At 33.4% G+C, this 26,109-nt stretch overlaps 4 protein-coding genes and 1 non-coding gene across 7 annotated transcripts; 2 read left to right on the plus strand and 3 right to left on the minus strand.

The window, feature by feature from the left end:
* Positions 1-6,815: 6,815 nt before the first annotated feature.
* On the minus strand, positions 6,816-9,100 carry LOC107359343 (uncharacterized). Of its 2 annotated transcripts, none has more exons than XM_015925825.3 (2): positions 8,636-9,100; positions 6,816-8,537 (listed from the first exon to the last, which is right to left on the minus strand). In XM_015925825.3, the coding sequence occupies exon 2, from the start codon at positions 8,503-8,505 to the stop codon at positions 7,366-7,368; it is 1,140 nt and encodes a 379-aa protein (XP_015781311.1). In that variant the 5' UTR covers positions 8,506-8,537; positions 8,636-9,100; the 3' UTR covers positions 6,816-7,365. The 2 variants fall into 2 exon arrangements, with proteins under 2 accessions (XP_015781311.1, XP_015781312.1); XM_015925826.3 differs by having other exon boundaries at positions 6,816-8,467; positions 8,636-9,004.
* Positions 9,101-14,521: 5,421 nt separating this feature from the next.
* Positions 14,522-16,720, plus strand: Nup75 (nuclear pore complex protein Nup75). The gene is made up of 2 exons (XM_015925755.2): positions 14,522-14,745; positions 14,849-16,720. The coding sequence occupies exons 1-2, from the start codon at positions 14,659-14,661 to the stop codon at positions 16,640-16,642; spliced, it is 1,881 nt and encodes a 626-aa protein (XP_015781241.1). The 5' UTR covers positions 14,522-14,658; the 3' UTR covers positions 16,643-16,720.
* Positions 16,721-16,785: 65 nt separating this feature from the next.
* TRNAM-CAU (transfer RNA methionine (anticodon CAU)) lies at positions 16,786-16,858 on the minus strand. The gene has a single exon. It is a non-coding gene; the product is annotated as a tRNA-Met (tRNA).
* A 725-nt stretch (positions 16,859-17,583) lies between these two features.
* On the plus strand, positions 17,584-22,352 carry msk (importin-7 msk). Of its 2 annotated transcripts, XM_089267042.1 has the most exons (4): positions 17,584-17,817; positions 17,934-20,922; positions 22,005-22,071; positions 22,187-22,352. In XM_089267042.1, exons 1-4 carry the CDS (start codon positions 17,731-17,733, stop codon positions 22,206-22,208), a joined length of 3,165 nt encoding a protein of 1,054 aa, XP_089123168.1. In that variant the 5' UTR covers positions 17,584-17,730; the 3' UTR covers positions 22,209-22,352. The 2 variants fall into 2 exon arrangements, with proteins under 2 accessions (XP_089123168.1, XP_015795656.1); XM_015940170.3 differs by lacking the exons at positions 22,005-22,071; positions 22,187-22,352 and adding an exon at positions 21,070-21,790.
* Positions 22,290-26,000, minus strand: LOC107372026 (GTP-binding protein 2). The gene is made up of 4 exons (XM_015940171.3): positions 25,568-26,000; positions 24,665-25,413; positions 23,859-24,056; positions 22,290-23,568 (listed from the first exon to the last, which is right to left on the minus strand). The coding sequence occupies exons 1-4, from the start codon at positions 25,818-25,820 to the stop codon at positions 22,978-22,980; spliced, it is 1,791 nt and encodes a 596-aa protein (XP_015795657.1). The 5' UTR covers positions 25,821-26,000; the 3' UTR covers positions 22,290-22,977.
* Between the last annotated feature and the right edge of the window lie 109 nt (positions 26,001-26,109).

A 26,109-nucleotide genomic window follows, 5' to 3' on the forward strand; every position in this document is an offset into this window, starting at 1 on the left:
GCTTTTTTATCTTCTGGCATAATGCGAAATCTTTTTTCTTTTGAAATCAAACGGTATAAAGGAGCAGCAAGTGTAGAGTAATTGGGAATATATCGGCTAAAGTAATTATAACAACCAAGTATGGATTGAAGTTCGCGTACATTGCGAGGGTAAGGAAGGTTTTTAAGAGCTTCGACCTTTTTGGGGTCTGGACGGATTCCTTGTCCTGAAACAAGATGACCAAGAAGTAAAATTTCAGTGTATCCTAGTTGACACTTCTCAAGTTTTACTTTTAAGTTGTATTGTCGTAGGCGTTGCAAGACCATTTCAGTGTTGGATAACAGATCAGGAAAATCTTTACCAACAATCGGGACGTCGTCAAAATATCCTATGCATTTCTGGTAGATGAGTCCTTCGAGGACTTTGTTCATTAGTTTTTGGAAAATGAACGGAGCTGAGGCTAAACCCATAGGCAATCTTTTGTAATGATATTTGCCATCAGGAGTGACAAAAACAGTTTTGATTCGTTCCTCGGGAGGAAGTTCAATTTGATGATATCCTTGAGCGAGATCAAAGATATTAAAATATTTGCCATTTCGAACGACTTCGAGGCAATCATCAATGCGAGGCATTGGATGTCTTGGAACTCGGGTCAATCGATTAAGTTTACGGTAGTCAATGACCATTCGATAACTTTTATCAGGTTTAGGAACAAGTATGGCTGGAGAACCACCAGGAGCATTGCTTTCTTCAATAATATCATTGGCGATCATTTCATCAATGATTTTCTTGAATTCATTGCGACGATGAATTGGACAATTATAAGGAAGAGTTTCAGGGACTTGACCATCAAGATCAATTGAGATAGGGCAAACAGAAGAAGGAACAAGACCTAAATCATTCTTTGATTTGGCAAAAGTATCTTGGAAGGAATCAATTAAATCTGCTAATTGGTGTTTAAGGTGATCAGGAAGATTTTCATCTATTTTATCATAAATCTTGGTTTTGAAAGGGCGTTCGTTTCTTTGAATTTCGATGAGTTCTTGAGGGGAATGGAGATCACATTTAGCGATAACAGCGGGAGTGTTACCAACTTGAAGGGAAACAGGATTTGCTGAGCGTTTAGTACGGTTATCAAGAATATAAGAATCAGATTCGTTGCCAGTAGGACATGAAGTAGTTGCAAAGATTTGTTGAGTTTCCTCGGAAGTACAAAATCGAAAGTAGAAGTTGGGATCAAGCGGAGTTGAATCGAGATACTCGGAACAAGTTGTTATGTAGTCATTACCATCAGACTTTAACTGCATATAATATAAATGCAAGAATGCATTACCAATTAAACAAACTGGTTCAAAGTCTTTAACAATTTGGAGTCTGAAAACTCGGGACTCTGCCATCTTTGGATGTTTGACCACTGCATATGCAAAACCATGAGATGGAACTACAGTTTGAGCAGCAATACCTTTAAGTGAGCGGGAATATGGAACTATATGAGCACCTAACTCTTCAGCGATAGAGGAATCAAGAGCTGAAATAGCGGATCCAGTATCCAGTAAAACTTTTCCTTCTCTAACAATTTCTTTATTAGGTCGGCAGAGTTTAAAAACAGCAGTAGGCATATGTGACAGTTGAGATTCACCAAGATGAGTTAACATGGGAATCGGAGGACTTTGAGCAGTGTGTAAAGTATACGAGAATCGAGAATCTCTAATACCATCTTGAGTTGGTTCAGGAGGTAATTGGTTTGGATTTGATCCAATGGTTAAATTGGATGAATTTGCAGGAGTATTGGTAATAGCAAGGGGTTGTGAGGAAGAGGATGCTTGATTTTGATTTGCATTTGAATTAGAAGCGGAATTGGAATTGGAAGTGGAAGCATTTCGGTTATAAGGACGATTGTTTTGTGGTCTGGTTCTACATTGGTTAATTGTGTGTCCTGGTTTTTTGCAGTAGTTGCAAGTAATAGTGGAGCTTTGCTGGGAAGTATTCATATGGGGTTTTGTTTGATAAGGTTTTGAATTATATCGGGGATCTGGTTTCTTTAACAATGAGGAAACTGTGGAAACTTTTGGTTGGGAATGAGTTTTATCTGAACGGGATTTATTTGCTTGTTGTTGGGTATATTCAAAATGTTTTCGGATAAGGTAGGTAGTAATTTGTTCGAGGTTGCCATTATAGCCAAGAGTAAAGATTTCTGAAGTAAGAAATTGAGGAATATGAGACATTAGCTCATGGAGGAATATTTCAGGAGTATGAGTACCAACAGCTTTTGTGAAGGCTTTTTTAAGTTTTTGAATGAATGTAGAAGGGTGTTCAGATAGATTGTATCTTAATTGTTTTAATTGGAATGAAGCTGAATATTGATGAACTGGAGTTTTGATAGCATTAATTAGAGCATTTACGTATTCATGATAATCAGTAATTGTTTCACCGATTTCTGATTCTGCGATTGCAAGAACTTCGTGAGCTAGAGACTTACGGAAACATCGATAACGAGTAGCATCATCGACATTTTCTTGAGCTAATCTACTTTTAGTTTTGTTGATAAACTCAATCATATCTTCGCCTTTTACAAATTCAATAACTTGAGGATCTGGTTTAAGGACAGATAAGGATGCAGCAAGAGATTGCGTATCAATACCTTGAGTGTGAATGTTGACAGGAGGGACAGGAGGAGATGAAGCGATGGAAGGAGGAGGAGGGGGAGCTACAGGAATTTGAATTCCATGCTGATTAAGTACAGCAATGAACCTTCGAATCGAACCAAGCGCAATGGGTAACGCATAGATTTCATTAGGGGCAGATCTGAAAATTGTTTCAGTATCCCTACCTAGAGTGTTAATTATGGTCTGAATTTCGGGTTCAGTTAAGCCTTGTTGTCTGCATTCGATAATCCATTCAGGAATTTCGAGATTTAGAACAGCATCGACGGGTAACTCACCAATCTCGTTGTCTTCGAGAGTATCACCATAGATCATCAGATGAGTACGGAGACATTCATAAAGTCGCTTGAGCGCAAAAGGAGCTGAGGGAATACCAACTTGCCAAACAGCGAGGTGTTCAACAGCTTGATTAGGGGTCAACATACGAATTGTAACAACACCTTCAGGTGCATTGAAGTGTAAACCAGAGCGAAGACGCATTGTCATTTAGAGATGAAGAGTTTCTAGTTCGAGAGTAAAATGCTTTGAAGATCACAAAGTGATGGAGTTAAAGTTGAATTAAAATGAATTAAGTTGAATTGAATTAAGTTGAATTAAAATCACAAAGTGATAAGTTGAATTGTTTTTGAATTGTTTTAAAGTTGAATATGGAATTGTAATTAAGTTGAATTTTAATGTTGAATTGAATTTGGAAAAGATCACATAAGTGATGGAGAATTGAATTTGAATTGAATTAAGGTTTAAATTGAAATTGAAATTGAATTTGAAATGGAATTGAAATATGAAAAGGAGTTGAACGAATTGACTTTAATTTTAGTCGGAGAGGCACAATGGTAAACGGTTATATCACCTAAGTGATAATGAATTAAGAGTTCAACGGGAAATAAGCTCAACGGCTTGAAATAACTTGAATAAAGTTGAATAAAGATGATACGAAGTATCGAGTTGAACGGAGTTGACTTATAGTCGAGAATACCAATGGTCGAGATCACAGAGTGATAAAAGGAAATGAGTTCAACTTTGAGTTAGCTTTTTAAAGCATATAACTTTAAAGGTAATTTGAAGATTAAAAGAGGATGAAGTGGAGTTGTATGGTTTTTACTTATCGTAATGGAAGAGTGTTCAAGCACTGGAGATACCATAAGGTATAGAAGGATCATGCAAATGAGAAACAACAGGAAAAGCGACACGATGGGAATCCTGCCAGAGTCGCCAAGTGTGAGGGTTATGCTCGGGAAAGGTTCTAAACTTCCAGAAGATTACACAACTTGCTTTCACTACAAATTTTTGGCTCGCATCATGGACTCACACCGAATCACTATGAACCAATTGCTTAACAATTGCACTACTGAAGTTAGAGATCTCAGAGAGATGATGGGGATAGCTTCAGCTATGAATGCAAGATTATTCGGGGCTTCACCCTTGTACCGCGAAGGTTTAAGATCTTGTAAGAGATTCACAGAATAAGGAAAACTTGGACTCTTCTTGAGAGCTGAATTGAACTTGTTTTAAGTAAGGAATTGAAGGTTAAACTTATCTATGAATGTGAACTGAAACTTTATTAAGAGTTAAAAAGAGAGCTTCAAAGAGCTTGGACAATGGTTAAGGTTTTAACTCAGTTTGAACTGGTCTGCTTTAAGCAAGATTAAACAGTTAATGAAAATATCTTAAGATATCTTATTTATGGGAAAATTAAACAAAGAAATCAAAAAGGAGGGAAATTAAAGAAAGTAAATTAAATTGCCTGTCTTCATTTGTCTATTTCAGTTAAGATAACAATTAGTGTTAGAAAGGCTATGACGCCAACTTAGGGGTGACAATGATACCTTTTTTAGTATTGTCTCGAGACAACTTTTTTACCCTTATTGGTAATGGCAGCCTTTGCTAAGGCAAAGGGATTAGCAGTCACCAGTTAAAGATAAGATTGAAAAAGAAAGGGAATTTGGTTACTCTTTCTTTTGGTGCACTAATTTTGAGCTTTAAGTTTTACTCTTTCTTGACCAGGATTATTACCATATTGTGGTCAGATTTTCAGGTTTTACAGAGCTTATGAAAGCTAACACCTTTTCAGCACATGAAGTGTGTCTCTAAGTAAACAAATGAAGAAAGTCAAAAACAATTAGAAACAGTATATTGCTAAAGCAATGGTTAAACATAATTAAGGTAAAACAATGAAATGAAATTTAGAAAGCATTTGAAAGCTAAGTTAAAACTGAATGAAATGTAATAATTGAGAGCTTCTAAAAGCTAAATCTTTGAATTGAAACCAATACATGGAACAGTTTGAAGAAGACCAAATTTCTACCCTTCATTCTAATGCTGGGTTAACTTTGAATATAGCTTCTAAGATATTACACCTTATTTATGGATTGAAATTCAATATTCTGATTGAACATTTGTAAGTAAAATTTTTCCTACAAACTTAGTTTCCAAAAGTTATTTCATGCAATGGCAAACATTTTCTTTCCAATAATTGATCAATTTATCATTATATTTGCATAAAATGTTCAATTCGTTTCAGAAAATCGTTCATCGTTCAATCATTCACCTTTCAGTAGACTTTTGACTTTTAGGACTTAATACTGTATAACTTATAGTTGTTTGTTGGCCAAAAGGTCAGTTATTGAGTGAAAAGCATAATAATTTACTTTTTGTATTGAAATTATTTCTTATTAAATGTGATCGACTTTGGAAGTCAAGATTGATTCTCGTATTGATTATTGATCAATCGATTCAATAATATTGAGTGTTTGCCTTAATTGATGCATGATGAGTTTGTTATTAACAAGAAAATGAATGAATCTATTGAGAGACTTAATGGTTTTAGTTGATGATTACTATTATTCATCATTATTATTCAATGATCAATCAAATGAAAGTTCATTTAAATTATTACAGGTTAGCGTGATGAACCATTTGTTAAACTTGTTAATTGTGTTTGCATTCACTTAGCGATTTCAATTTCCATTGTCAATTTAATCAATTATGTTGCGTTTAAAAGAAAAACAAGAAAATTAAAATTTATTAATAATAGCAATTCTTTTAATAGTGAACAATGCATTTTATTTATTCAGTGATTCAATCCCTTTAACCATTTTATAACAATTAGTTTTGTGCTTATTTTAGAATTCAATTTTATAACTTAACTAGATTATTATATCGTTACAATGCTTGGCATTCAATTGCAGGTGCTAATAATGAGACATAAAAATAAAGGAGAAACTCTTCAAGTCAGTTAGTCAATGTCCAGCAATTCAATCATTTCATGTCCAGTCTTTGGTCAACAGCATTCGATGGATAAACAATAGACTCTTTGGTCAAAAGCTTTAACTTCCAAGACTTGGTGAGTTTATACCAGCATTTACACATAACTCATGATTATAAATTATCCAGTTTCTGTCAAAAGCTGAAACTCGAATCGCTTTTAGTTATTGTTACAGGTTTCTTCAGATCGTTTTTATTGGCGTTACTTTCGGCGATTCTCCAGAAAATTTACTTACTTGAGTTTTCTGCTGTTGGACAACCGTTTTCGGTTATGGTTTGATTGATGTTAATAGCTAAAGAGAGGAAAGTTATTTTTCGCAGAAATGATCTGTATACACTTTTTTCGATTTACCGACTGTTCTCCTGATTATCACGAATAGTCTAAAAACTTTTCACCTCGTATTTCGAGGACTATCATCACTTGCAATCGCTAATCTTTAACTAATTATAGTCTAGTGATAGAAAGGACTGTAGAAGATCTGTTAATCAGTATGTTATGTTCATACAGTTCACATCAAGTTAACGAATATCAAAGGAAGTCGATTGAAAATCAGTGAATCAGTTTGTTCAAATTCGTTAGCTTTAGCTGTTCAAAGAGCGATTAGAGTTCGAACATTGAACGCGATTTCATCAGAAACTGATTGCTTAAATGTAAATCCCTTATAATCTCATCTAAATCTTGTTCTCAACTCGAAAATCAGTTTTTGCATTTACTTCCTTCGCATTAAATGATTCCTACACTTGGAATTGTACTTTTTTTAAGCAAGAAAATGTTGCTCTCTTAATATTAATTGAAACGTTATTTATTGATCTGCAATTGATTAAAGAGTGTTAAACTTTAGGAAGTGAAAAGCAATCGCGAATTTTATTTTTGGTTATAACTTGAGTAAAGTATTGATGTTTTATTGATTGTTGATTGTTTATTGATGTTTATTTATGTTTGTTTTGATTGTTGATTGTCATTACATTGTAGATTTTACCTTAAACAGGATTGAACAATACTGATGATTAAGCGTGAAAACGATTCTGAAAGACAGGCAATGTTATCATAAATGTGATGAGATGATTATGAGAGTGATAAATCAACTGGGAGTTGATGAAATGGAAAGGATAAAAGATGATTTGTCTTTTTTTGATTTACTTGATGAAGTTGATTATTTTTGTTGTTTTTTTCAGTACTATTCAAGAGTCTATTTGATTGAGATAATATTAAGGTAAGTGCATTTAGCATAACGATTAAAGCGTATCTTGGGAGTGATTTTACGAGAATAGCTTGCAGGTAAAACTCTTGAAATGCTTTGAAGCGATTCTCTGTCTTTTGAAGAGGAAAAGAAGAAAAGAAAAAAAAGAGAAAAAAATTCCTCATTTATAAATCATGATGAATGACTTTTGACTTTTTTACGTTTGTTCTTGTTCTTTGTTCTGATTTGTCTCTCAATTAGAAGCTAAACTAATGTTTTTATTCAAAGGAAAAGTCAATTGGACGATCGTGCCAATGACCAGCAAAAAGATTGTCCACTTTTTTGGAAGATTCAGAGGTTCGATGGGAAGCTTCCTCATGACCTGAGCCAAATGAATCTTTGTTGTTTGATATTATTGCACCAAATCCCAGTTTAGGCGATGAATGTTTAGCATCTTTACGCAGCGAAGAGCTAAAAGGTGAGGTTGAAGAGGTCGATGGGGACGATGGAGTCTGTAAAGATGATGAAGGTGACACTGATGAGGAAGAGGTTGATGAAGTAGATGAAGGTTGAGATGAAGATTGTAAATGAGATGAAAAAGAGGTTAATGGTGATGAAGGTGATGATGGATCATGATGGTTTGATTGATCTGGATCGTAAACTAATGTACCATAAATGGGTCCAAGATCAGTCTTGGGAATTGAATAATCTGAAAATGAACCAGGAACAGAGGGTTGTTGATCTAATCTGGTTAAAGGAAGCTCACCAAGAGTTGCTAGTCGATCCTGAATCTCACCAAATCCATTGAAGTCAGAGTAAACATCATTATTAACCTTATTAACAGAGTCATCTGCCAAGCTTGGATTAACTATTGTTGACGGTAAACGAGCGACTGTTTCAGGTTGAACAAACAATCCCTTATCACTGGTACTATCACTGCCACTGTCACTGCCAGTGTCACTTTCACCGCTTCCACTGGCCACACTTGAACCAAACAAGTGTTGCTTCCTCAGAAGTAAACTTGAAAGATAAAAAGGATTTGCATGTAATTTAGGGTGAGTAAAGGCCATTTCAGGACCGTAAATGTTAACAGCCAAACGATTAGCTTCACTCCAAAGGTACTTTAATTGACTACAGGTTGGCATTGAGTTTAACCCATTACGATGCTTCTCCGAGTTTACCTCAGAGTTTCTGTAGCGATTACCAAACAGGGAAATGTCCATGTTGGAAGGTGATGAGGGTAAAGTGGACAGGGAAGGATGATACCGATGAGGTCCATAGTAGATGCGGTGAAGTGGTGCATGAGAGTCGCACATGAATAATAGTAAAGATGATAATAAAAATAGTTGCACCAACATGATGATCAACACTTTATGGACACTGGAAAAGTTTAAATTGATTGAATTGAGAAAAGACATTTTTTTGCTTAATTTGTTATTCTCACTTTCAACTGTAAAAAGAGATGAAAAAAAAATTGTTCAATTGAATCTTCATTTCAATTTCAATATAATCACTTCAGGTTGACTTGAATCGTAAGTGAATACTCACCTTGTTTCAACAATGTCAATGTTGACAGTTTCACAATTGATTAATCAAAGTAAACTTTTGATTTTCACTTTAATCATCAACATTTGACTGATTTCATTCTGTATAACTGTCTATATTCAGCCATTGTTCAGTCAAATACAAAAGATTGATAAATCCTTGTCGCTGAATAAATCCGTTGAAAGAAGGTGTAAAAAAAGGCGAAAAAACTTGTTGAAAGAAGAGAAGCAAATTTCAAATATTTCACTCAAATTGTAATCATTTTGGACAAGATGAATGTTGGAAATTTCAAGGTGACGAAAAAATGAACAATCTGTTAATTTACTCTGATCAACACTCTACTCTTAACTCTTATTAACTGCCTTCAAAGTTCCATTTCATTCCAAGTTACAGGATTCTTTACCTTTTTATAGGTTTTTATCTCTCACTTACTCACTTCTGAATCTGATTTAGTAAACTCAATTCAGGTGAAATGCACAATTGAGAATCGACTCTGAAGCTCTGTAACGAAAGATGTAAAAAACAAAACAAAATATACAAAATTGAAGCTCAGTTTTGTTTGTCCAATGGTTGCTCATGAGCATGTAAACATGTTTTTCACTTGCAATCATGATTAAATTGATTCATTGTCAGGTAAAATTTTATCATTAGTCAACAAAAGGATTGAAATGGGAAGAAAGAAAAACATTGAATTTCAATTAATTTCGTTGTTTCAAGTTGCTCGCTTTTCCCCGAGTTTATTGTTTTCTTCATTTTAACCTATTTTTTCACTTAATCATTTATCAATATTTTAATTTTACTCGAGACTATTTTGAGATTTACTCAGATTATTATTGTAAAACTTTAATCATTATATAAATAATTTCATAACTTTTTCTCGTCTATTTTATCACAACATTTCATCATTACAGTTGTCATGTTGTAAGTTACTTTTTTTATGGTTTAGTAACATTTAAAATTGAGTTTATTTTCTTGAGATTAAAGGTTTTGTTCAGAAATAATCAGATTTATGTTTTCAATTGTCAAATCAAATGTTTCAATTGTTCATTTGCACTGATTCCTGTTGACACTTTCAATAACAATTTAAGCTTCAAATTTTGTAACATTCGTTGGATATCGTTCATGTTATTTTTTGTAGATCCTTCGAGATAACTCATTTTTTTCAATGTTAATTCATCCATATTTCAGATTCATCATGATTAAAGAACAAGTTTCAAGATTATGAAAGTTGATTAGTCAATTTGCTATTTTCTGTAGGACTTAAAAGTCATTCTTGAAGTATCCAGCAGTTCACCTCTCGACTTGAAACTCACATCAAGTCTAATGGTCGATATTCTGATTAAATAGAAAAATGAATAAAATTCTCGGAAGTGAAATTGTGTTTCATCAAAAATTGTAATATTGAATGGAAATTTTGAGACATTTTGTTTTTGTTTTAGCTTGGGAGTTATAAAGTCCGACTCAATAATCATTGAGTCGGACTTTTGTTATTACTCTGTTTCAATATTTACCTTCATTCATTTCTTCAGAATTTTATTTGCTAATTTGTTGTTATGAATATCATGAGATTTATTCAAATTTAGATATTAATATTTACTTCTGTTTTAAACATTTCACGCTGAAATCATCATCTTTTCAAAGACATAATAAGTTTAGTAAATATTTTTATTATTATGTTGATAAATCAAATTGAATTTTTTAATAAAACATTTTGCTTGGAGCATGTAAACACAATAATTATAATGATATCTGGTATTATTATCAGCTCATACTAATTGACTTATAAATAGGTTGGTTAGGAGTAAAACTGAATCTTTATAATTGAAAAAATCAATTCTTTATTAATGTTCAGAGAAAGGTTGACAGTGAAATAAGCAAATTATGCAAAAGTATTTCAGACTATTCATTGATTGAAAAGATTGAATATTATAATAAGATTCAATTCTTGACTTGGCTTTTGGTCTTTGGATGTGGCTTTTCTGGAGCTATTGGGAGTTTGAGGCATACACTTTTGGGATGAATCACAATGCCGGCCATTCTCGTCATTCTTTCCTTCCGGTCCTTTCATTTTTAAAAGCGCTCAACTTTTGACTTTGAAGCAGCGATTGACGCAAAATGAGGGCAATTTTAAATTTAAAAACGATTTGTTCAGAACTGGATCTAAGGGTAGATCGATAAACTGGTAGTCGGTATCCCTAGCCTATTTGAACCAACTGCAAATACAAACTGCAAAGATGAAATCGATAGAATTTTTTCTTGAATGTCTTGGAGTTTCTCATTATAAAGTCATACTGAAAAGCTTAAAGCCAACAATCAAACAATCAAGCAATCAAACCGGATTCAAGTGCACTTCCAGGCTGTAAATCAAAATTTTTTATCGTAATACTTCTAAAGGCTACTGAAAAATTTAAAAATTTCAATGATTAATGTTGGTAAATTAGTGAACAATTGATTAATCAATGATCGCCAACTTCATCGCTTGCCTACATTACAGCTTTTTAAATCACTTAACGAAAGCTAACTGAAGAGGATCGAATTTTTTCTTGAATTTTACTATCCAATTGTCCTGAAAACCAATTTTGGTCCAAAAATAGTACTGAAATTTGATTTTACTCGGACAGTTGACTTTATCAATTTGCAAATGATAGTACATTGTTATTCTTCGTCAACTAATTGTGAACGTTTATTTTCTTGCATTATTTTAGCGATTGTTGGAGGATTTGTCTTTCACGTTTTTATAATTGGATCAGTTGAAAGAATCACTTTTGTTTTAACAAAAAATGCAAAACCGATGAAACCACATTCATCTTAGCCGTAGGAATTACCAAGAGATATTTATCACTTCTTGAATCACTCGAGATGAATTTCAAATAAACAATTATTTTAGCTAAGCTAAGCTAAGCTTATAACAATAATAGTTTAAATGGCCGTTATGACTCTCATTATTTTATGCTCGATTTGGATAAAATTCATCATTTCAACGATTAATTGGACCAATTTAATTCACACTTTACTCAACCTATGAATTAACGTTAAAATGGTTTCATAATGTTGTTTGATCTAGTCTTGTCGATATAAATTTGCCTTTTACGATTTAGATGAAAGCTTTTCAGATGAAATTCGACTGTTGAGCGATAGCAATTACTAAACATTTTAAACATCATTCAAAAGCTGAAAATAAGTGTTTTCATTCAGTCTTTTCATATAACCTGGGGGACAAGATGAACTTTTTCTTTCATGTTTTTCGTAGTCTTTCAAAATTTATGCTCATGAACTTTTTTCAAAAGGTAATACAGAATCTGTAATAATTTAGTAATGACTCTATTCAAAAAATGTTTTCATGGTTTTTTAAGCTCAATTGGTCTGAGATAAAATGATTTGTATATTAGATTGAATCAAAAACTTATCTTATTTGGTGCGTAATGATGAAAACATGATATTTTATTGTTGTTTGATCTAGTCTTGTCGATATAAATTTGCCTTTTACGATTTAGATGAAAGCTTTTCAGATGAAATTCGACTGTTGAGCGATAGCAATTACTAAACATTTTAAACATCATTCAAAAGCTGAAAATAAGTGTTTTCATTCAGTCTTTTCATATAACCTGGGGGACAAGATGAACTTTTTCTTTCATGTTTTTTGTAGTCTTTCAAAATTTATGCTCATGAACTTTTTTCAAAAGGTAATACAGAATCTGTAATAATTTAGTAATGACTCTATTCAAAAAATGTTTTCATGGTTTTTTAAGCTCAATTGGTCTGAGATAAAATGATTTGTATATTAGATTGAATCAAAAACTTATCTTATTTGGTGCGTAATGATGAAAACATGATATTTTATTGTTGTTTGATCTAGTCTTGTCGATATAAATTTGCCTTTTACGATTTAGATGAAAGCTTTTCAGATGAAATTCGACTGTTGAGCGATAGCAATTACTAAACATTTTAAACATCATTCAAAAGCTGAAAATAAGTGTTTTCATTCAGTCTTTTCATATAACCTGGGGGACAAGATGAACTTTTTCTTTCATGTTTTTTGTAGTCTTTCAAAATTTATGCTCATGAACTTTTTTCAAAAGGTAATACAGAATCTGTAATAATTTAGTAATGACTCTATTCAAAAAATGTTTTCATGGTTTTTTAAGCTCAATTGGTCTGAGATAAAATGATTTGTATATTAGATTGAATCAAAAACTTATCTTATTTGGTGCGTAATGATGAAAACATGATATTTTATTGTTGTTTGATCTAGTCTTGTCGATATAAATTTGCCTTTTACGATTTAGATGACAGTAAACTTTTGTTTAGCTTAACACAGTGTGTTGTAAAGGGTGCCCTAAAAGTAGGGGCAAAAAATTTTAAATTCATTCGGATTCATTGAAAAACTATAGTAAAATTAAATTTTCACTTTGATTCAATCAATCAATCGATTTCCATCATTGGTGAAACGCGCTTTTGACTGTGAACGAAACCATATTTTAGACAAAACTAAAGCTTATAAAGACTATCACTTTTGGTTCAGCCTGCATTCATCTTACAAACTAAATTGTTTGCAATTTCAGCTCACAAAATACTTTTAACCCAGTTGAACTAAAACCAGTTAAACTAGCAAATTACAGCTCATCTTGCGAACATGCTGTGAAATATCAACAATCGTCAGTATTTGAAGGACTATTGAGATAATGTTTTATTACAAAGTAGTGTTTGTCAAACCGAACAACTATCAACAAAATGAAATCTATTCCAATTCGCATGAAAAACATGTCCTCTTTATGATCGATGCAAGATTCTAAGTGTAAGAAAAAAGAAAAAGGTTAACCATTGGCTAGGTAAATCATCATTTATTAAAATAGATGACACAATGATATGTTTACATGTATGTTGGAAAAAGATGACTAAAAAATCATCAAGTTATCAAGAATGATAATTAAACGCAAAAATTCGTGATATTACGATTGTAATACTGTAATTAACTTTCGTGAATAAAGAGTCATTGATATAGATAACATGAGGATAGCTAGCAATGGTTTGACTGTAAGCGAAAACATTGCTATTGGTCAAGAAGCACGTAATACAAATTCGTCCAGAAATTAAGTATTTTCATCAGACGCGAGATGGTGCGTTATTTTTTGCATCCGAGGCATTTTATGTTTCATGTAACTCTGCTTGTTGCACTTAGTCACGAGAAGAAAAATTCACTGGACAAAGAATGATGGTCGTAAGCGCTATTACTCTAGAAAAATTGAGATTAAAATTTTCAGGCCAATGGTCAAAAGCAAGAGAAAGGTCGATAAATTGAAAAAAGTGTTCGATCAATTATATGCACCAAAAATTTTTATCGACGAAAAATAAGTTTCAGATCTCTAGCCTTTAAGGTCACAGAATGCGCCTGATTTAACTAAAATTGAAGTTGTACAGAAAACAAAAATTTTATTTCACGAAATAAGTACATTTTCTGTTTCACTATCAAAAGTTAAATTAAGAAAACTATTTTGATAAAAAATCTAGTCAGACAACTGTAAAAAAGGTTATCGAAGTTTCAACTCTGGCCTCGTTTTTGTCGAAAACTGTCGATCAGAGAAATTTTTATTAGCACTATTGGACTCAGTTTTTTGTACCCCTACAGACCCTCAAAGTCCCTAATGTTCATTGGTACTAACTTGGTTGAGTTTTTGTGAACAAAAATTCGAACAAATTTTGCGCTTTTTGTTGCTGTTACCAGAGACAATTATGGCCAGTTTTGATTATATTATAAACACAATCAAAACCAAATAACCAAATAATAATCCAATTGCATGAAAATATAATAAATAAAACAACTTTCCCTCCATATCTAGTCATTTTGTTGCTAGATAGCAAGATGGAGACACCGCTCACATTGGTAACTCGTTGTTTTGGCTAATTTATTTGGTGTATTTTTGTGTATTTTTGCTTATTTTCCTTCGATTTTTCATTTCCTATTTCTCTATTTTTTTTGTTTTTTAACGGTTATTGTCATTCTCAAGTTGATAAATTGATTATTAACAATGTCAGATTCAAACAAGTTTGCTGACATTTCCAGAAGAAGCATTGATCCCAATGGAAGAGAAGATGTAGAAAAGCAAATGGAAATGGTAAGTAGTTATATTGGTTGTATTATTGTTGTTTTATCCTCTTTTTATATAATATGATTAAAATCTTGCCCATCTATTTCTATAAATTGCTGTCCATCTTTAGATTTACAACGGAAATGACTACACTCCTTCAATCTTGCCATTGGTTATGGCTGACGGCTGTGTTATGCCTATTCGGCAAGCTGCCGTTATAAGTTTGAAAAAAAATTTAAGAAATTTGGTGAAAGAAGCCAGCAGCCTTTTTGCAAACATCCAAAGTTTGATACTGGATGAATGCTGTATGGCTGGAAATGAACCTTTAACTAGAGATATTGTTTTAAAAAATAGCCGCTGCTATCGAGCGGTTATTGAATCTAACATGAACACAACCGACTGTATGGAAACCAAGAATATGCTTCATCAAATCAATATTTTGTGGAACCTAGTCGAGATCCTTTATATTGATGTTTTACCTGCCGGTAACCTCGTTGAACAGCTGTTAATTTGGATCAGGTATCATTATCCTAATACAAACTTAGAAGCTGATGCCATGTTAAAAAACAACGAAGTGCACGAGCATCCCAGCTATTGGACTATTATACTCAAGTTTGTTGTCAGAGGAGAAATAAAAATGGCTTCAAAATTACTTAAACTTCATCCAGACTGTGAAACTAATGAAAATTTGAGTTTTATCCATATCCTCATGGAAAAGATGCCACAATTCACTCGAAACTGTATGAAATACGAGTTTTTTGCTAAATGGCAAGCTTGGAATATGCAGGTTAAAACTCATTTTAGAAAGAGTGTTTTTACATCACCAGAAGAAAGAACTATATTAGGTTTGCTGTGTGGAGATTTTGGAACTTTTTCATCAAATAAACATCTTTTTGAGTCATGGTATCATCTCATGGTAGCTTTTCTGCACTTTGCCGATCCATTAGTGGCAGAAATAGATATTCCATCTCTAGCATTCCAAAGTTTAACAACATATTTGGACATCCGATCAGAGGAACAAGCGAAACCATATGATCGGGCAATTCTCAAAGCATTTGCTTACGATCTGATGGCTGTTGTGCAAGAATCTTGCTCAGCGTTTAAAGATGGTTGGTGGTTTTGTACACATTTCATTGATCTTCTTTACCACGGAGGAATTTTAGAAGGAATAGAAGAGCCAAGAAAATTAAGAGAGTTTTTTATTCTTGACTATGCTGATGTATTGATGGGCGATGATAAACTTTGGTCAGATGCAGTTAATTATTATGCTTCATGCTCTGAATTCGGGTTGGAATCACTAAGGCTGCATTTAGAAAGTAAACCTTTAGATACAGAAGAAACCAGATCAAAAATTATTCAAATTTGTGAAAAACATAACCTTGATGATGTCATTCGTGTCGTTTATATAGTTATAGCAAGAAAAGCTCTCACCGAAAATAATTTAGGCCAAGCCTTACTCATGGCTGCTCGAAGTAAAAGTCCAGTGCTTGCTTCTCACATAGCTGACATTTATTTAAAACATTTTGTCGAAAAAAAGAAGTTCCCCGATCAAAAAGCTCTCGATTCTCTTGGACCACTCATGTTAACATGTGATAAACTAACTTTTCTTGCGAAATATAATGAATTTCTTGAATGCAAGAAACGTGGATCTCTTCTCGAAGCCGGTGTTCAATTGGAAAATTTAATTTCATCCAAAATTGCTCCAAATTTTTTCATCTTCACTTTATTAATGGATGCTGTTTCACTGCTAGAAGCTGAAATGCTTATTCTTAATTTTGAGCAAACATACCAAGTTCTGGTGGCCTTAGAAAATTTCGCAAACATGATGAATGAGCAAACAAAAGACGAAGATGTTAAAAATAAAGAAAACTACCTTCGTCTCGCTATTGCCCGAAATATGGCTCGAGCTATGATCTTTGCCTAATAAAGACTGTACAAACTCATCTTAACAGAAAGCCTCATTATTTTCATTTAATAAAACAATCATCGCTGTTTCATGTTATCCAGTTATTCATTAAAATTATTTCCCATGAAATTAAACAATTTTATAAAATTAGTCAAAAAGTATGCCCGAAGTGAGGCTCGAACTCACGACCTTCAGATTATGAGACTGACGCGCTACCGACTGCGCTATCCAGGCGAGCTGTTAGATGTGGATACTAGGTATTTCTTAACAAAAAATAATTCGTAAATTTTGCACTTGTTGCTGTTATCAGAGACCATTATTATCAGCTAACGATGCTTTGAAATTATTGCTTTTTCTTCATTGTCTTCGTCAGCTCTCGAATACAAAGTTAGATGGAAATCCTATAAAAAAATTGTTCTAAATGTTATGCCATTCAAAAGCCATGGGCATTAGTTGTTCTGATACAAGCAAACCAATTTCTGGAAATCTCAAGTTGAAGATTTGTTTCTAGTTTCTTAACTCTTGTTGGAATAAAAGATAAATGATTTTCTGATAAATGATAGAAAACTCAATCAATTGAAGATTATCAGTTTGTAAATATGCAGATGCATTTGGATTGATATTGAAAAAATTGCCATCACATTTTTACACTATCAGACGAATCAGTCGTGAAATCTATTGTTAAGGACATTTTAAAATCAATCTGAGCTTTGTTGAAATACAGGCTTAAACCAAGGATAATATAAGTAGCTTGGCTATTAGCTTATAAGCTTATAAATTAAAGGTTATAAACACAATCAAAACCAAATAACCAAATAACCAAATAATAATCCAATTGCATGAAGATAAATAAAACAACTTTCCCTCCATGTCTAGTCATTTAGTTGCTAGATAGCAAGATGGAGACACCGCTTACATTGGTTTTTTCACACAGAAGAAAAGTGTGTGTGTAACGTTTTATTGGCAACATTGGTAACTCGTTTTTTTGGCTAATTTATTTCGTGTTTTTGTGTATTTTCCTTCGATTTTCCATATCCCATTTCTCTCTTTTTTTGTATTTTTTTACAGTGATTGGCATCCTTAAGTTGGTAAATTGATTATTAACAATGTCAGATTTAAATAAACTTGCCGACATTTTCAGGGGGACTATTGATCCCAATGAAAGGGAAAGTGCAGAAAAGCAATTGGAAATGGTAAAATACTTTGAATTTTTTTCCATAATATTTTCGCTTTTATCCTCTCTTTATTTAAAAAAACATGATTGTGACCTTGTCCATCTTTTTCTTTTCATTATTCATAAATGGTTTAGATTTACAAAATAATTGGCTTTACACCTTCGATCTTGCGTCTGGTGATGGCTGATGGAGTTGAAATGTCTATTCGGCAAGCTGCCGTTATCTATTTGAAAAATAATGTTATTGCTTATTGGAGTGACAAATCTAATGGACCTGGTCTGGACAATGATTTTAATATCCACGAAGCTGACAGACAAATCATCCGTGACTCAATAATTGACGCTATTGTTATGGCTCCTGAACTTATCAGTGTTCATCTCGCTGTTTGTGTTAGCCACATTATCAAAGCAGATTTCCCTGGAAGATGGCTCGGGCTTGTTGACAAGATTTGTATCTACCTTCGGCATCCAGACACCAAGTGCTGGATGGGTGCATTGTTAGCTTTATATCAATTGGTTAAAATTTATGAATACAAAACTGGCGATGATCGAGCACCATTAGATGAAGCAATGAACCTCCTTTTGCCTCTAATTTATCAACGTTGCGGACAACTTTTAGGTGATCATTCGGACCTATCTATTTGCCTTCAGAAACAGGTGTTGAAAATATTTCACGCCTTTACTCAGTATTCATTCCCTTTAAAATTGATTAGTAATGAAATATTTGCCCAATGGATGGAGTTATTTCGAGTTATTCTCGAGAGACCCAAGTTTCGTAATTTCGAACAAGAAAGAGAAGAATCAAACTGGTGGAAGTGTAAAAAATGGGTACTACATATACTGTCAAGAGTTTTCGAAAGATATGGTTCACCTGGAGCAGTGTCGAAAGAATACAATGGATTTGCTAATTTTTATATCAAAACATTTTCCGGGTGTGTTATCGGGCTTCTGTTGAAAATATTAGAACAGCAGGGTAACAAGCATTACGTTGACTCTAGAGTTCTTCAGTTGACCTTGGTTTACCTAAGTACAGCTGTTAACCACGCCGTCACATGGAAACTGATTAAACCGCATACCATGCTTATAGTTCAGAATATTTTGTTCCCGTTGATGTGTTACACCGACGAAGATGATGAATTATGGACAACTGATCCTCATGAATACATCAGAATGAAATTTGATGTTTTCGAAGATTACGTTTCACCTGTTACTGCAGCACAAAATTTGCTTCACATGTTCTCTCTTAAAAGAAAAGAAATGCTACAAAAAATTTTGGCCTTTGTTTTCCAAATTTTAAACGACTCGAATTCAGATGCTCGCATGATTGACGGAGCTCTTCACATAGTTGGGTCGGTAGCGGATATTTTATTAAAAAAAGAGATGTACAAAGATCAAATTGAAGAGCTTTTGGTCACTTACGTATTTCCCTATTTTTCAAATCAACACGGTTATCTCCGAGCTCGAGCTTGCTGGGTCCTAAATTATTTCTCAGGAACTAGATTCCAAAGAGATTCTAATTTAGCAAGCGTTGTCCGTAGTGTTGAAATGTGTCTAATGCACGATAAAGAATTACCTGTTAAAGTCCAAGCGGCAATATGTATCCAAGGTATCTTGACATCCCAAGACAAAGCTCAGAAACTAATGGAGCCCAATATAACTCCTATTTCATTTGAGATACTAAACCTCCTTCGAGAAACTGGAAACGAAGATTTAACTTCAGCTATGCAGAAATTGGTTTGCTTGTATCCAGAACAAATGATGCCCATAGCTTTTGAAATTACACAACATTTAGAACAAACTTTCTATCAAATTTTGGATTCGAGTGCTGACGAAGATAATGAAGACAAAGCAATGACCGCAATGGGATTGCTAACAACTATTGACACCATCTGTACAGTTATGGAAGATCAGAAAGAGATAATGGCACAATTACAACCAGTTGTTGTTCGATTGGTCGTTAAAATTTATCAAGAAGAGTTAATGGAGCTGTATGAGGAAGCTCTAACTCTTGTATGTACTGCCACCACCAACAGTATATCACCTGATCTTTGGAAAATTTACGAACTTATGTACCAGGTTTTCAAAAAAGATGCTTTCGAATATTTTGGGGATATGATGCCAGCTTTGCACAATTTCATTACCGTGGATCCTCAAACTTTCGTCAACAATCGTAATCATGTTCTTGCTATGTATGATATGTGCAAGACAGTTTTAAACAATGATGCCGAAGAAGAAGCTGAAAGTTATGCAGCTAAACTATTGGAATGTATGATTCTTCAGTTTAAAGGTCAAATTGATGAATGTATCAGACCATTTGTAGAACTTGTTCTGACTCGACTTACTCGTGAAGTCAAAAATACCAGTCTACAACAAATTTGTCTACAGGTCATTATTGCCGCTTTCTACTATAACCCTATCCTTTTATTGAATATTTTGAACGATATGCAGCCAATCGATTCAAATCAATCGCTGTTTACACATTTTATCAACCGCTGGTTAAGTGATATAGAATGTTTCAAAGGATTACATGATAGGAAAATCTGTGTTTTAGGTCTGATAACTTTAATCAGTTTACCACCGGAGAAAAGAGTTGCCATTATCAATGAAGCGTCACCTCAATTAATGCCCTCGATCTTAAAACTGTTTGACGGTTTGAAGTTAGCCTATCAATCAAAAGCGAATGCGGAAAATGCTGATGAGGAAGATTCTGAAGAAGAACTGGATGAAGACAGTGACGTGGAAGCTTTGGAGGATGAAGAAGACCATGTTGCTGCTGCCGATTACCATAGTAGAATATTAGGAAAAATAAATTCCCCCGCCTGTCCTTTCCCAGTTACATCATCTTACTTACGAGATGATGAGGATATCAGTGAAGACGATGAGGATGAATATAGTGATGATGAAGAGGCTGATTTCGTTCAAACTGCCTTGGAAAGCTATACCACACCATTGGATGCTGATGATACAGACGTAGATGAATATGTTATTTTTAGAGAAGTTCTCGAAATGTTACAAAAGAAAGATCCCAATTGGTACAATGTTTTGATGTCACCTTTAAAACAAGAACAACAAGAGGCTTTACAATCCGTTTTCATTTTGGCCAGTCAACGAAAAGCCGCAGCAGGTTTGTTTTAGTTGGTTGTTCAATTATTACATTCAGTTGTTTCGTCTTATTTTTTTATCAGTTTTGCTTTCCAATTATCCAATAGTGTTCATCTTTACTCAATTTCCTATCATGGTATTAATTGTAAACCTTTTTCTCATCCTACAGAATCACGTAAGATCGAGAAACTCGGAGGTTACATGTTCCACACTCAAACCGTGCCTAGCTCTTTCAATTTCGGAGGAACACCTATTGTATAGCTTTAATGTATCCATTGACAATTTCTTTGAAAATCTTCCTCGCCTCAATAATCAGCCATTCTGGCCTTTTCTGAAAAAAATCATTCTCCTTTTTTCTTTCATACTAATTTCCTTTTTTGTCATCTTGTTACCACGTTCCTTTTTCCACACCCTATCTCTCTTTTTCTCTCATCATCACTTTATGGAGATAATTTAAGTATGTGTTGGCTAACTTTAATTTTGGTTCTTACAGCCATTCAAAGACGAGTTTACATTTTAATTGAAAGGCTTAATTTGCTTGCAAAATAATATTCACAATCTTTAATTAAATCAATACAAGGCACAGTTGAAGATTTTTCTTCGTTGCCACTTGGTTTGTTAAACGTTTGAGACTTTCCTTAAAATTATTTGCCATTAAAATTTGATAGTTGATAGAGATACTATAAAATTTCCGAGTCTTTACATCTACTTTAATCATTAGAACAAGAACTTGTAAAAGCTAAAAGGGCAAAAAACTCAACTTCAATATTTATGTATCAACCGTTCATTCAAGATGTGAGTCAAAATTCATTTTGATTGCTAAATTAACTTAAATATTACTTTATAAAAGGTCTTTCAGTTTGGTAATAAAGTCTGAAATTTTTAATCAATGGTTATTTCCATAGACGAAATTCAATATCAATATTGCGATTTCTCCATAAAAATCATGTTTACACAGCATAATCTTTATGATTAAAGCTGATAGTTTAATCGCATAAATAGTTTTATCTCCAATAATAATTTCATCAGTTATGCTCTTTAATTGACATGTTTTTGCGAACTAAATCTTAATTGGAGTATTTTTTATTTTTATTTTTCCTGCAGTTCTGCTCAATTCAACAATTTCCAATTTTAATAGGGATGAATACATTTCGCCGTATAATATGAAAAGGTGAGTGTAAATTACTACAATTAAGCTTAACGTTGCTTTCCCACTTTTATTCAAGACTCAATTTTTTGTAAAGCCAATTTAATTGTAAGAGCTTTAATGATTGGTTTCTTGTTAGCTCCTGTTTCGGTCGTAACTAATTTATAGATGTAACATGATCTGTAAAATGATCTTAGCTGTATTAATCCTGATGCAAAGAAAGTCAAGCATGAAATATGAAATTCTGAAAAATTGAAACAAGTAAATATTTATTCGCGACAAATAAACATAATTTTCAAAACAAATGGAAGATACATTTAACCGATTCAGTAATTAATTTCATTTTTACATTTATGATTAATAAACATTAGTACTTTGCTGAGAATTCAAAACAATCAAGAGAAAAAATATGGATTTAGTAATCTGTCATTTTAAAGTTATAACGAGAATTATTTAGAAATGGTTGTCTTAATTTTAAAACACAGAGTTAAATATATGGTCAGAGGTATGGGAATAGATCTTAATGAGTGAGGTCAAGTTTTCATAATTATTATGCTCAATAAATATTGAGGTGGTTAAAGAAATAGTTATCGAATGAAACAAAGATTGTTCCGTTAAATATTGAAATAGACAGTTTTAGCCATTATTCAACCTGTCAGTAGTCAAACGAAGCTAAATGATATCATTTAGAGCGATATTGATCGATCTAATTATGATTCAATTTGGTCATTTTGTTTCTCATATAATTTAAGATTTGAACGACATCGCATAGTCAAGTCTTTGCCTTTTTTGATAACCATAAGACGAGGATATCAGATGAACAACGAGTGAACTAATCTCGTTCTTCTATCGCTTAATCATTTTCATTTTCTTTTCCCTAAAAACAAAACAGAAAAACAGAAAATAATTGCGATACAAAAAATATGTCTTTCACATTGCCTCAAGCCAATTCTGAGGTTCAGAGATAGGAAATATCTGGATAACTTGTCCAATGCATTTAGATTGTCCTTCACGGAAGAGTACTCGGCATCCTGGATGGACATATTCTGGTTGTCGAAGGAATTTGAGCATTATTGATGCTGTTTCATTTGTTGTGATTCCTCTTTTCCCCATAATTGCAATAACAACTGCTGTTTGACAAATATTACCAATATGAACAGTTGCTTGGTAACCTGATGAGATCATAGTTGCATGATAAAGTACATGCATACGAGCTTGAAAATATAGACAAATTGAGTTTTCTAGATGAGGTTCGCGAGTCAACGATACAATCACCATTCCCTTTCTCAATTGCTCTAAAGATTCAGGTTCTTTATTAGCTAAAGCTAATGTAGCACTTTCTCCGGCTCGGACAACTCGACATGGAACTTTATACCGATGGATTGATTGTATTTGAGCTTTAACAAAATTTCCTTCGATATTAGGTCCAATTTGAATCCAATTGCCTTCCTTTAGAATACCTGAAGTTAACAATCCACCAACAACAGTTCCAACCTCAGTTACATGAAACGTTTCATCAACCTGTGGAAATAAATAAATATGCAAAAAATAATAGAAGAGAAAAAGAAATCAGATTAAAATGGATTATCTTATTGACGAAGTAAATTGGTTGAAGTAAGAGATACGAGAGAGTCCGGAAAGAAAGATTTGGCAGCAAGATGGAAAGTTGAGATAAGATAAAAAATAAACCGAAGAAACTGGTATTGATAATTCTTTTTAAGCGGGAACTCGTTTTACGCGGGCAAAAAATGACTCTTATCCCGTTCTCGCTTGTTGAAAATGGTTGCATTAAATTTCAACTAAAAATTCACCTGAAATTCCGCATCCTTTTGAATCAGTTTATCTACATCCTTATTGCTTAGGCATGGAGAGAACACATTGAGAAAAGTATATAAGAGGTCAAGTCCAGTGCCATTTAAACAAGACACTTTAAATATCGGTGTGATATTGGATGCCATCGAACTGGCAGCAGTAATTGCATCATCTTTACAGTTAATTATGATTGGAAGCTGTTGAATGAATGAAAGGAAATGGTTAGATAATTGGTTTGTGTGTATACAGGTAAGTGTGTGCGTGTGATTAGATCACTGAGCAACTAAAGTTTGTTCAAATGGGTGAGTATAACAAGCAAAACCAGCATAAAAAATATTTTGCACCATTAAATACTATTCAGTTTCTCTGTTTTTTACTTTCCCTCATTTTTTATGAGCCTGTTCTTTCCAATTATGATTTGATCATGATTGGAATGATGTAACTTTTTTGTAACATCTAATGATGTTTAACAATGTGTTTAACTATTAGCAGGTTTATTATCTGATGTTTAGTTAGGTAAAAACAAATGAAGCGTTTTAAACACGTCGACAGTTTCCAGTCAAACTTAAAATTACTGTTTCCTCTAGCCTCAGGCTTAGTATTGAGTATGTATCTGTCAACTTGACTATTTAATGGTTTCAAGATTTCAGCGAAAAAAAATGATGCCAATGCAAGGCTGATTTTTGCTTTACTTGTCAGATCGTTTAAACTTTCTACTTTTTTGTTTTTCTGGTTTGTTAATGATTTTTTTCTGCTTTCTCTGAAATGCGAATAAGTGTATAGAAGTATGAAAATTTAGATTTACCTTTTTACAGGCCGGTGATTTAAGTAAAGATTCAAGTTTGTTGAGAGTGTCCTTGGTAGTTTCACTGGTAGAGAGATCAACTTTATTAACAACAATGACTATTGGCACATCCAAGGCCAACGCTAACCCAAGGTGTTCTAGTGTTGTCCCGGCAAGACCGGCAACTGCGCTAACTACTAGCATTGCAATATGGGGAGAATGTCCCATCAATCCAAATATAGTAGTTCTTAGATATTTCTGGTGACCAGCAAGGTCTATAAATGTTATTAACTTAGAAGATGATTCATAAATTTCTTCAGGGGTTCGGCAAACATTATACGTTACAGGGCATCCTCGACTATCGAAACCCAAAATTTCTCGACTAATGGATGATGTATGGCCACTTTGAATTTCATGGCGATGTCGGAAAAGATTAAGTCGAGCACTTCCACGACCATTATCAAGCTCACCTTGAGTCAGTACACCAAGTAAGGTACTTTTTCCAGCTTCGACGTTTCCTAAAACAGCAACTCGAAGTTCAATCGATCCTTGATCATCAGGAACTCGTCTGATTAAAACTTCCATCACTTTTCTCTTGGTTGAACTCGTTGCTGGGCTGACAATCTTTTCCCTTAAGATTGTAACAGTTGCTCCAAGTTTCTCAGCCATCAAATATAAGGTTCGGAGGGAAGAATCTGCTTCTTCCTCAGTTAAACCAACCAATAAACCTTTATCTTCAACACCAATTTCATAGATAGCTTCTCCATGACCTAGGAATTTAATTATATAGTTAGTACAGGAAATTATGTAATATTATTAAATCGTTAATTAAGATATTAACTAATTTCGAAGAGCGAGAAGCACTTGTAACAGAAATTAACAAATGATATTTTTAAGTCTTAAAATGAAAAATCTTTTACTAACCTTCTCTGAGTCTCCATTTCATCTGTGTGACCAAATGTTCAAATCTACTTTGCGACGGATTAATTAATTTTAATTTGTACTCAATATTACCTTCTGCACATTCAGGAGGTAGATAGTTAATGCTATTAGAAGAATCGCTGCTGTTGTCAACCATTAATCCTCCTGTATCATCGTCAAATTCACAGTTACCCTCCAAGTGTCCACTAGAACAGTTAGAACTTTTATGGCCAAATAAGCCGATCAACGGATCCATTTTCGATTTCCAATGTTTATTTAAAATGGAAAGACAAAAATCTTTTATCCCCACTAATTACATAGAAACTTGAAATGGTAACACAAGTCAGAATTAGGAAAAAGTCAACACAAACAACTAAAGAATGAAGGAAAAATTATCTCAACAACTGTCACCAACAACCTTTTCTTGTTGCTTGTTTACAAAGCTGACTTCAGCTGTATAACTTGATATTATCTCTGATATCAGCAGTTCATAATAATCCCTATAGAGGTCAGGTAACTCAGTAATCAATTGATTAATGCAATTT

This window comes from Tetranychus urticae, chromosome 1 (assembly GCF_039701765.1).
Source record: "Tetranychus urticae isolate SD_2017Ah chromosome 1, NJAU_TeUrti_SD_1.0, whole genome shotgun sequence".
NCBI classification, from domain to species: domain Eukaryota; kingdom Metazoa; phylum Arthropoda; class Arachnida; order Trombidiformes; family Tetranychidae; genus Tetranychus; species Tetranychus urticae.